At 45.9% G+C, this 12,156-nt stretch overlaps 1 protein-coding gene across 1 annotated transcript in view; it reads left to right on the top strand.

Moving 5' to 3' along the window:
• The first annotated feature begins 7,538 nt into the window (after window positions 1-7,538).
• Window positions 7,539-12,156, top strand: part of NEMP2 (nuclear envelope integral membrane protein 2) — a 37,601-nt gene continuing 32,983 nt past the window's right edge. The window contains exon 1 of the mRNA XM_056111761.1: window positions 7,539-7,627. Within this exon, the coding sequence (XP_055967736.1) occupies window positions 7,540-7,627 (88 nt within the window). The 5' untranslated portion in view covers window position 7,539. The remainder of the gene's footprint in view (window positions 7,628-12,156) is intronic.

Raw genomic sequence — 12,156 nt, 5'->3', positions numbered from 1 at the left:
AGGTCTCCCAAAGAAGAATAGAAAGAGCTATGCTTAGAATATCACGTTTCACTCAAATGAGAGAACGAATCCGGAGTTCTGACATCCGTCGACGATCAAGGATCAGGGACGCTGTCTCATTTGCCAAGGTGTCGAAAATCAGATGGGCTGGTCACGTAATGAGATTTAAAGACGACCGTTGGACTAGAGCTGTTACTGATTGGATTCCACGGGATGTCAAAAGACCGCGTGGCCGCCCACCTACCAGATGGTCAGACTTCTTCGTCAAGATCATGAACGATCGGTTTGAGGCCCTTCATGTTCCCGGAGCGAACAGATGCCATTGGGCTACACTAGCACGCGACAGGGACAAATGGAGACGTTACTGGCGCCCGCTCGAGCAAATCGACGACTAACGGGAAGTTAAGTGATTAAGTGATTAAGTGATTAAAATTACTGAAATTGTTTATGGCAAGTTGATTTTTGAAGAATTTGAAATGAAGAAAAATAAGAGCTAAAGAGTCAACTTGCATTTTTATTGTTTTGTAGAGAAGTCTTGAGCAACGTGTTGTGTGTGAAGTTCTTAAACAGTATTCTTCAGCCTTTTTACACCTGCCTATGAGTCTGATCACCTGTCTGCATACCTGTCTATGGAATGGCAATTGTAACCAAGGCAAGACTAGTGGTTTTCCACCTTCCTATCGCTGTGAACTGGCACAGGTTTGCAAACCAGTAGTTGAAGACCAGGATTTTAAAATAAGAACTTTGAAAAAAATTTTTTTTTAACTTGAAAGAACTGTGGTTTACAAAGGTATTGGTAGCTGATATTTAGGCATAATTTCATCTCAATACCAATCCCACCCTCAGTGTCAACTTCCCAACACTAGTGTTCCCGTACTCCACTCCTCCATTCTGTTTGGGTGTGGTAGGCACATTTCAAAAATCCGTGGTTGCATCTTAGATCCCATGTTTTCAGTGTTGTTGAGTCTATGCTTTGAATATATAGCTCTACCACTCTCCACATCACTGATATAACTGAAGCTCTGAAATCTCTTCCCTCATTACGTCCCTTTCTCAATAAACAAATGTAAATTTGTAAAGGGGAGCCCTTTGACTCCAGAGTACAGGGAGGAGAAGGAAAGAGAAGGAAAGAAATCAAGGGAGGAGGAAGGAAGAAGATGATAAGAGGAAGTAAAATACGAGCTTTTAAAGCTTTTAAAGGCATATAGATCTCTATGGCATCAGGAGCTATCGTTTCAGTAATTGGATAAGTAATCTTTACGACAGAAACCAAAGTAGAAATTTGCTGTTTTATTCTAATTTACTTAATTAAACACCCTACCTACAGAGAAACCAAGTGAAAGCTCCTAAATAATTTCTGACAAGAGCTAAATTTTATGTCTGATTCATTATGACTGATTATTACCCTATGACAGTCACAGAAAAATTAATTAGTTATAAAGAACAAGGATTCTAGAAATAAAAATGCAGAGGATGAAAATTCAATTGTAATCTTTTTCACACCAGGTGAAACAGTCAAATGGAATGAGAGAATTTAGGTCACTAATGTTAAGGAAGCTCTTTACAACTGCTTTTCCCACAAATATCATATAGCAACATGAATTATCTAAAGAGCATACACAGTATTTTAGATGTACTTACAAACTTGCCCTGAAAATCTAGTTACTGTTAGGTATGAAATATACAAAACTCACAGAAAGTTCCTATTACTCGTGTGTGTGTGTGTGTGTGTGTGTGTGTGTGTGTGTGTGTGTCTGTGTGTGGTTTATTCTTTGGGCCACAGCCAGTGGTGCTCAGCTCTTGCTCCTGGCTCTATGCTCAAGAAGAGGGACTTGAAGACCTTATGGGGTGCCGGAAACTAAACCTGGGTTGGCTGCATGGAAGGCAAGAGCCCTGCCTACTGTACTATACTCAAGCCTCTAAACTCCTAATACTATTATATATATATATATATTATTATTAATAGTCTTTAGTTTTCTGTCAAACCCAGATCCAACCATTTTCCCCAGGCTGCCTAGGGAAGTTCAAGGAAAGCAACATGCAGGTCAGATGAGACACAAAGGCAGGTGAGATAGCTCTTTCCCATGGCCAAGAGGAAGGAGAAGACCACCATCTCCACCACCATCAGAACCTCCGAGATTTGGACAAAGCCCAGCATGGCAAGGAAAGAGCCTTGCTTCAGAGAAGCAAGGTCAGAAGGGTCCTGATCATCACAGATTTCCTACGCAGCCTCCATCCCAGCCCCACAGCCAACCACCCTGCCTGGGGCAGCCCCAGCTCAACTGTCCTGGCTTCTTTGTCAATCCATGTTCCTAAACAATGGTTTGGAAGCTGGGGCTAGGGCAAGGATGGTTAGGGGCTGAGGGAGTGCCCCTCTTCTGTTGGCTTGTCAGGTTGGTTGCCCCCTGCTGAAGGTGGTCTGCTCAGCTGCTGAGAAAGGTGAGAATAGTGAGGCACAGGTGAGTGTTTTCAGAGTGAGGCAGAAGTACAGCTCCCAGTTCAGACTGGCCCCAACATTTTGCAATCATTTAGGGTGCTTATTTGGGGTTTTACTTCTGCTGGGCTGTATTTGTGTCTGGAGGGCAGATTCTGGGTGTCTAACTTTACGTTGCTAAAAACATTTACTTAGGGGCTAGAGTGATAGTACAGTGGGTAGGGCTTTTGTCTTATACACAGCTGATCCAGGTTCAATCCCTGGCATCCCATAAGGTCCCCCAAGCACTGTCAGGAGTAGTTCCTAAACCCAGAGCCAGGAGTAACCCCTGCTTCATTGGGTGTGACTCAAACAACAATAAATAAATAAAATATTTTATTTACTCACACTATTTTCTGCAAAAATAGGTTGTCTTTTCACTTTATGACTTCTCTCACCATGAAGAAGCTATTCAGTTTGACGTAGTTCTGTTTGGTTTTGCTTTTGTTGCCCTTGTGGAAGAAGAATGCATAAAGACAGTCCTGAGGCTGTCAATGAGCTACCTATGTTTTCAACTATGTGTTTTATGGTTTCAGGGTTTATATGCAATTAATTTTGAATTAATTTTTGTGTATGATGCAAGAAAGTGGTCAAGTTTTATTCTTCAGCATAGAACTCTCGCGTTTCCCCAACATCATTTATTTTAAAAGTCTTTTCTCGCCTTATTCATCTTCCCTCTTTGTTCCTGTGTCAGAAAGTAGTTATTCACATAGATGTGGGTTTATTTCTGTGCTCTCTTTCTGTTCTATTGACCAGTGAGCTTGCATTCCAATACCATGTTGTGATTACTAAAGCTTTGTAGTGCATAGTTTGAAGTAAGTAAGGCAGCATTCTACCCCCATTACTGTTTCTTTTGTCCCAGAGTTTCTTTCTTTGGCCATTCCAAAGTCTTTTGTAGTTCCATATAGATAGGGCGTTTGCCTTACACGCGGCCAACATGGCCGACCCGAGTTCGATTCCTCCGCCCCTCTCGGAGAGCCCGGCAAGCTACCGAGAGTATTCGATATGCCAGACACAGTAACAACAAAGTCTCCAATGGAGATGTTACTGGGCCCGCTCCAGCAAATCGACGATCAACGGGAGGGCCTTTACCTTTACCTTTATCTAGGGAGAATGTTGTTGGGATTTTGACAGTGATGACATTGAATCTGTATATTGCTTCAGGTAAAATGGCCATTTCAACAATTTTTTTTTGGATCCATAGATATGGAATATTTTTCCATACTTTTGTGTCTTTTTCAATTTCTTTAAAAAATATTTTATAGTTTTTAGACGTTTTTACCTTCCTGGTAAGATTCATTGCTTGGTATTCTATTCACTTTGGCACAATTGCAAACAGTATTGTTTTCTTCAGTTCTGTTTTTGATAATACATTCTCTGCATATAGAAATGCAACCAGCTATTTGTATGTTGATTCTGTGGTTTCAACTTCTTCTGTTATGAATGCTTAGTATGCGGTCTGGAGACTTTTTCTGTGTTCCTCAGGTTCTAGCAGTTCTTGCATGCTTGTGTTTCGTAGGGGTCTCCCCACCACACCCTTCCCTCAGCACAGGCTGGTATTACTTGTTACTGGAGTTGGTTGGTGGAGGACTAAGAATGTCTCCATGTTCCATACTTTGTCTTAGTCAGAGTCTGTATGTATTAGTGTTTAATTGCATAGAGGTGGGGGGTTTCTCAGCATTTCTGCCCTCTGCTTTGTTGCTGCCAAATCCTGCTCGGTATCTGTGGTGTGTCTTGAGTGAGAGGATTTCCCAGCAGTTGCCAACCTTTCACTGTCATTCAGGATGCTGAGTGGAGTGTTTCCTGCCATGAGCAGAGCAGAGTGTTTCTGCTTTTCTCTCCCTCCCCAGAAGCAGTGGAGCTTCACTATGGAATCCTTATTAGTAGTTTTCTGCCTCTCTACCACTGACTTCCCTGACAGGAATATTTGTTTGGGGGAAGTTAGGTAGGGTTTCATAATTGTCTTCCAATAACAGAAGTGCCACCTTCTAATATTCTTGTTATCTCTGGAAAACATATTTATTACTTTTCTAACAGAAAAAATTTGTGGTGTTCCAGTTTAACTTCTTTACAGATACAAAGGATATACTACAAAGGATATACTACATGAATGGCACCTTAACTATTCACTTTGCATACTATTCATTTATTTCTCTATGAAATACAGCTACAGGGAAACTGATTCGTCATTCAAGAATCAGTTTATTTTAGCCGTGTTCCCACAGTGCCATCCCCAAAATTAAATCAACGTGGATGTAGCTAGTGGAAAAAGCCCTAGTGTCAGATAAAACACATACCTCACACTTGGATCCAGGCTTCTGCTGCTTCTCTGGAGCAATGTGCAGGGTCAGGCAGGGTGGGTGCTCCTTTAATAACAGTTTATTTGTAAAACTGTATCCCAGAGACTCTCACAAGAAGACATCTTCACGTCCTAAGAGCCGTTCATGCCTGAGCTTTTATGCCAGGATCCTGAGGGCACTTGATTCAGTCAAACTTTACTTAGAAAATCAGGGAAAATCTAAGTAGGGAGCCCCAGTTAGACAGAGAGAAGGAGGTTTGCGTTATCTTCAGAGATGGTTTCTATTGCAACTGAGATCTCTGAGGTGCCTCAGCAGACCGAATTAGAGAAGAGAAATGACTTTCTATTTTAGCAAATATTTAGTAGGAAATAATCATATTAATAGGCTCCTGGAGCTTGAAGAGGACCCATTTCTGTCTACCCAAACAAAACTAATTACATTCTTATACCTCAAGAACTTTGTTTCTCATGTAACTGGAAGTTTCTACTTTTTAATCAACTTCTCCCATAAGTTCCGCCCCACATCCCCTGCCTGGTGTTCACCTAATCTGTATCCTGGATTTGTTTGGGGTTTTTTGATTTTTTTTTTAAATGACTTTTGATATTTCAAACCCAGCTACGCTCAGGGAGCACTCCTGGCAGATCTCAGCTCAGGGGACCATACGTGATGCCTGGGATTAAACTGCACTGAGGCAAGAGTCTTAACCCTTGTACCATGCTTTGGCCCCTCATTTTTATTTTTGTTGCAAGCTCCTTTGAAGGACTGCCTTCTGGGGAGAGAATGTCACAGAGCCCCTTTAGAGTGATGCAGAGAATATATGAACTAGAAGCATATAAATCCATATGCCAACATCTTATGGTGGTTGTTGTTTTTAGCATTTTATCATTTGTATCGCAGTACTGGATTTGCAATAGTTAAGTATGCTTTTTACACATACATAATACCAGCACTACACCCAGAGCCCACTTCCTTTCACCAGTGTCCCAAGGGGCCTACCCAGTGTTATAGCAGGTGCAGATGTTTAGGTTCTTGGCTTCAAGCAGTCAAAATTGAAAGCAAGGGACCAGAGAGCAAATCATAGAATTCAGTAAAAGATTTTAGGGAAAGGCAAAGGAACGAAAAGAAAGGCAGCGAAGCTCCTAGATATTATAGGAGGGATCTTCTAGAGCACGGTTTGAAGACATGCTGAAGCCCTTCCCTTTTTATATCTTTTTTAAACAAAAGTGGATGGGTGATCATTTCCTTCTTGTGCTCCTGCTGGCCGTTAAGACAGGGGAGAGGATGGTGACATGACATGATTTTTCTCTGGTGTCGCATTCAGGCGGGCCTCCATCATCCATGTTATCAGGCACCACTGAGACCTCCGATGTGACCTTCCATACCGGGTGATTCCTTTCAGCAAGGACCAAATCCCTAACGTTGCCCTGCCTGTTTCCGTTTGTCTCTATCACCAGCTCCCACACCATGTCAGCTCAGTTCTAGAGATAAAATCTCGAGTTTGGATGTCTTTGTCCGTTTGTTACTCCCTTATTTATTTATTTAGGCTTTGGGCCACACCTGGCCACTGTCAGGGGTGACTCCTGGCTCTGTGATCTGGAATTACTCCTGGCGTGCTCTGGAGGGGACCATCCGGGATGCTGAGGATCAAACCCGGGGGACCATACGGGATGCTGGTGATGGAATCCTTGCAAGGCAAGGCCGTTTGTACAATCTGGATTTCGCAAACCAGTGTCATTCCCTTAATATGTTTCCTTAGACTCCAAATATGAGGGATGGGGGGGGGCGGGCAAATCACCTAGAACGTGCGCAATCCCATCTTACTGGGTTTGACAAACAAAAAACCCCAAAAAGGAAAGCAAATTGGGGAGTGACAAAAGAGCCCCACTTTTGGCTGCGGGCTGTCCCTCCCCTCTCCAAGGTGGTCGCCCGTAGGGTGACCCCCCCAAACCCCGATGGCCAAGGACCAGGCCGCTTCTCCGTGAAGCTCAGAGGTCCCTGGGTTCAGGGGCTACGCGCCTGGGACACTGGGAGTGAGGGACGGGTGGGGGGTCGCCCGCCCAGGCAGACCTAGGGGCAGACCTAGGAGCAGCCATGGCACCGCCTCCTCCATTCCCCTCTTCCTCCTCCATCCCCCCTCTTCCTCCTCCTCCATTCCCCTCTTCCTCCTCCACTTCCCCCTCTTCCTCCTCCTCCATTCCCTTCTTCCTCCTCCACTTCCCCTCCGCCCTCCTCCTTGGCCCCCTCCTCTCCTCTCCCCTTCTCCTCCTCCTTCTGTCCTCGTTCCCCCTCCCCCTCCTCTCTTCCTCCCTCCCTTCTCCCCTCCTCCTCATCCCCCCTCCTTTTTCTCTTCTCCTCCATCCCCCCTCTTCCTCCCCTCCCCCTCCTCCTCTTCCTCCCCTCCCCCCTCCTCCTCCTGTCCTCCTCCCCCTCCTTTCCTTCCCCTCCTCTCCCTTCTCCTCCCCTCCCCCCTCTCCTCTTCCTCCCCTCCCCCCTCCTCCTGTCCTCATCCTCGTCCCCCTCCTCCTTTCCTTCCCCTCCTCTCCCTTCTCCTCCCCTTCCCCCCCTCCTTTCTTCGCCCCCTCCCCTCCCCCTTTCCTTCTCCTCCTCCCCTCCTCTCTCCCCCCCCTCCTCCTCGGTCCCCCTCCCCTCCATCCCCTCCTCCTCTTCCTCTTCCTCCGCCCGGGCCGGGAGGCGGCGCCTGGGCCTTTCCCGCGCGCTTCTTCCTGGCCCGGCCATTTTAAGAACTCTCGGCCGGGGCCCGGCGGGATGCGGTGGCCACTGCTCTGGCTGCCGCTCCTGGCCGCCCTGCCCAGGGGCGCGACGCGCGGGGAGGAGGCGGCGGCGCAGCTCCCAGGTAACGCGGGCTCGGCGGCGCGCTCGGGGCTGCGGGCGGCGCGCGGCCCGGGAGCCGGTGGGCGTGGCCAGGCCTCGCCGCGGGCACCGGGGGCATCGCCCCCACCCGCCCTGCCCGCCCACGTGGGCCTTCCTGCCGCGCCCCTGCCACCGGGGACGCGGGACGCGGCAGGACCCGGAGCCGCCCCGAAGTTCGGAGTCTGGCCCGATTCCCGGTGTTTGGCAGACGCGGCCCGGAAGCGGCGGCGCGAGGTTTTTCTTGCTCCCCACCGCCCTCCCGACCCCGCTGCTCAGCGACGCCACCGACCCTGGCGTCGCCGCTTCTCGTGTGGGGCTTTGGGGCATCAGTTCAGGTGGCAGAACTTGAAGTTCCCTAGCGATTCGTTTGGATTCGAGCATAGAGAAATCAACCCCCCCACCCCACCCCATCCCCACCCTCCGAGGCTACCCGACTTGCTCCCTGATCTTGAGTCGGTCGTGGTGCTGATGCAAAACATGAAACATAGGCTACTTCTATCTTCGTGACGTTTCGTATAGGATAGGTGCATGTGACTGGAGCAAAAAGCGACCAAAAGTAGCAGTTGCTCCTAGAGTTTGCACGTGGCGTGCAAACGGAGCTCTCAGCCAATCTCCAGAGAAGTTGGGAAAGGGAGTTCCAAGCCCAGAACTACCTACTTGCTGAGAGCTTCATATTTCTCTTTCATAGTTTCCCCCATAAAACCCTTTATACGAGATTTTTCAGAATCACTACCAACTTCTCTTCCTTTTAATTGGCCACCTCCTCTATCTCTGTGGTCTTGCAGCTGGGCAGAGCATTAAGGTAAGGTAAGGCCCTCCCGTTGTTCGTGGATTTGCTTGAGTGGCCCCAGTAAGGTCTCCATTGGAGACTTTGTTGTTACTGTGTCTGGCATATCGAATACGTCATGGGGAGCTTGCCAGGCTCTGCCGTGCGGGCGAGATACTCTCGGTAGCTTGCCAGGCTCTCCGAGAGGAGCGGAGGAACCGAACTTGGGTCGACCATGTTGGCTGCGTGCAAGGCAAACGCCCTACCGCTGTGCTATCACTCCAGCCCATACATCAGTAAAAACTGCATGAAAATCAGGGTTCTTTGTCTGAGGATGCAGGTAATACTCAATCTACCACAACTGCCAGCCCTCAGGATTCTTGCTGAGCTGCTCCTTTTCTCACGGAAAGGCCATTTCTGCTTATTTACTATGTGCATGGCTGTGTTAAAAGGTGTTAAAAGTGTTTAACTTCAGGATCTTATTTAATACACATAATAGCTGTAAGGGAACCTCTCTTTATGAAGGCATCATTTAGATATCCATTTTACAGATGAGGAAACAAAGGCTTAGTAGTCAGAAACATAACCTAATATATGTTGATGAAAAAATAAAATCAGGTATATATATGTATATCTGTGTGTACATATATGTGTATGTGTATATGTATGTATATATATGTATACATATGTATGTTTGGGCGTCACACAAGATGATGCTCAGTGATTTTTGCACTGCTCTGCACTCAAAAGTTATTCCTGGCTGTACTCGGGATCATTTGGGATGCCTGGGATTGAACCAGGGTCAGCCATGTGCAAGCAAGCTGTACTATCGTTCTGGTACCCAAATCAGATCTTTTTCTTTTGGGGGTGGGGGCACACACAGCAATGCTCAGGGTTACTCCTTGCTCTACTCTCAGGAATCACTCCTTACGGTGTTCAGGATACCATAGGAGATTCCAGGGATCGAATCTGAGTCAGTTGCATATAAGGCAAACATGCTAACCTGCTGTAATATTGCTCTAGCCCCAAATCACAGATCTTTTTAAGAAGGAAGATTCCTCAAGTAGGAAGATAACTCAGAGGGCCAGAACACACACTAAGATTGTGAAAGTCCTGAGTTCCATTCCTAGCACTGCTTTTATTTCCTGAGCACCACTGGGTATGTCCCTCTGCCTCCATTCCAAAACCCCTCTCCACCTAACCCTTCCCCCCGTCCCCCACCCCACACCTCCTCCAAAGGGAGAGGATTTCTGACTATGGTAACGGTGGGCCAGTAATAGCCCTGGAACAACACCCAGAATTTTAAGATCTAGTTCAGTCGTTATATTCCATCACCCATTTCTACACTCACCTTGGTCTAGGCACAGAATCCTTATGGACCCTAGATTTCTCAGCTGTCAGTTGAAGATGGTCTATGACTGAATCATTCCCAATATTTTCCTTACCTTTTTATTTTCAGTGAACTCGATGTTTCTCAAGGTTTTGCTTTACCGTGTTTAAGGATCTGTAATTTATTTTGCTATTTTATTCATCAAATACACAAATACTTGGAGATTTCAGTTTCGCTTTAGTTACACAAAATGTCACATTGTCACTAAAGTTCCAGTGCAAGCTAAGAAGCATGGTAACTCAGTGTTGTAGCTCTGCTTGTACATTCCAGACTGACCGCACAGCAGGACTTGGAGGCATCCCAGATCCTGTAGTAACAGCGACATCCTGTTGAACATTTAGACTAGACGAGGTCCTAACTGCTCTGTGAGGAATCTGATACTTCAGTCATCACCTAAGACAGTCTGTCTCTATCATGAGAGACTTGGATTACATGGTGTTTCTCTAGGTGTCTTCTAGTACACATGCCCTGTCATGCCATGGGGCCTATTCAGATGAAGCCTGTTACCTTGTTAGGAGCCAAGTCTGAGGCAGCTGACACAGGAAGGACAGGTAGTTGTCTGGCAGAGAAAAAGAGAATCTACAAACCCAAAGTTACCTTATGCAGATGCGGTGCCAAGAAATGGTGTTGTCCTGAGGTGAAGTTCAGACCACTTCCATAAATTCCCTGTCTTAAACTCTGGCAATGGGCCACTGGAAACCACAGTATCCATATTCTTCCATGGAGAAGACAAATCAGTTAACACTTGAAGTTAAAATCAGATGTGAATGTGCATTAGCATGTGTTAATTTATTTCATTCTCTGTGCAGGATCTTGACAAAATCAAGGTCGATGGGGCCTGTTGCTAGTATATAACCAACCCTGGTTTGATTCCTGGCACCAACTGGTCTCAGGAATATCCGGGGCAGCCCTGGATGCTCAGGATCTTTGCTGGGGGGTGTCTGGGAATCTCTTGCTTCTCAGGGCTTGGCATTGATCTGCCTGCCCAGTTGGCCGAGAAGCTTGGGAAATCTCAGGCCACCAGAGTACCACTTGGGAGACTCCATATCCATATCACTCCAAAACCAAAAGAAAATACATATTCAAGTCAGATTTAAAAAAACAGGGTTAATAGAATAGAGAAGTTAATTGAGTGTTATATGCAGGCTCCCTTGAAAATGTGCATTTACAAAATAATAAGAAAATTCTTCATAGCTTAGAAGATAAGGTGCGTTAGGTTTTATTTTTCTTTGCATTAACAAAAACATAACAAGAAAACTCTTCGTCTCTTAGAAGCTGTGGTGTGTTGAATTTTTGCTTTTTTTTTTTTTATTAGTGAAACACCATGAGGTACAGTTGTAGATTTACAATTTTTTGTGCTTGGGTTTCGATTATACAATGATCAGATACCCATTCCTCCACCAGTGCCCATTTTCCACCACCATGGATAATATCTCCCCCACCCCCATCCCCCCATCCCCCTGCCTCTGTGGCAGGGCAATCCCCTGTGTTCTCTCTCTCCTTTTGGGTGTTGTGGTCTGCAAAAGAGGCATAGAGTGGCAAACATGTTCGGTCCATAGTTTACTTTCGACATTATCTCCCCTTCTGGTAGGATCCTCCAAACACCCTTTATTTGGTGCTCCCTTCTCTATCTGAGCTGCCCTTTCCTCTAGAATGCCCGGCTGGTCACTAAGCTATGGAATAATCCTCCTGGTGCTGATCTCAGCTATTCTTGGGTATTAATCTCATATTTTGTTACTTTATATCCCCCAGATGAATGAAATCTTTCTATGTCTATCCCTCTCTTTCTGACTCATTTCGCTTAGCATGATACTTTCCATGTTGTACCACTTGTATGTAAATTTCATGACTTCATCTTTTCTAACAGCTACATAGTACTCCATTGTTTAGATGTACCAAAGTTTCTTTAACCAGTCATCTGTTCTTGGGCATTCAGGTTTCTTCCAGTTTTTGTATTGGCTATTGTAAAGAGTGCTGCAATGAACAAACAAGTGCAGATGTCACTTCGACTATACATTTTTGCCTCTCTGGGATATACTCCCAGGAGTGGTATTGCTGGGTCAAATGGGAGCTCAATTTCTAATTTTTTGAGAATCGTCCATACTGTTTTCCAGAAGGGCTGAACCAGTTGACATTCCCACCAACAGTGAAGGAGTGTCCCTTTCTCGCCACATCCGTGCCAGCATCGGTTGCTTTTGTTCTTTTGAATGTGGGCCAGTCTCTGAGGTGTGAGATGGTATCTCATTGTGGTTTTGATCTGCATCTCCCTGATGATTAATGATGTAGAGCATTTTCTCATGTGCTTTTTTGCCATTCGGATTTCTTCTTTGAGAAAGTTTCTGTTCATTTCATTGCC

Source organism: Sorex fumeus, unplaced genomic scaffold (assembly GCF_029834395.1).
Source record: "Sorex fumeus unplaced genomic scaffold, SorFum_2.1 ptg000014l, whole genome shotgun sequence".
NCBI classification, from domain to species: Eukaryota; Metazoa; Chordata; class Mammalia; order Eulipotyphla; family Soricidae; genus Sorex; species Sorex fumeus.
The sequence above is the reverse complement of the archived record's forward strand: the minus strand, read 5'-3'. Positions and strand labels throughout refer to the sequence as shown.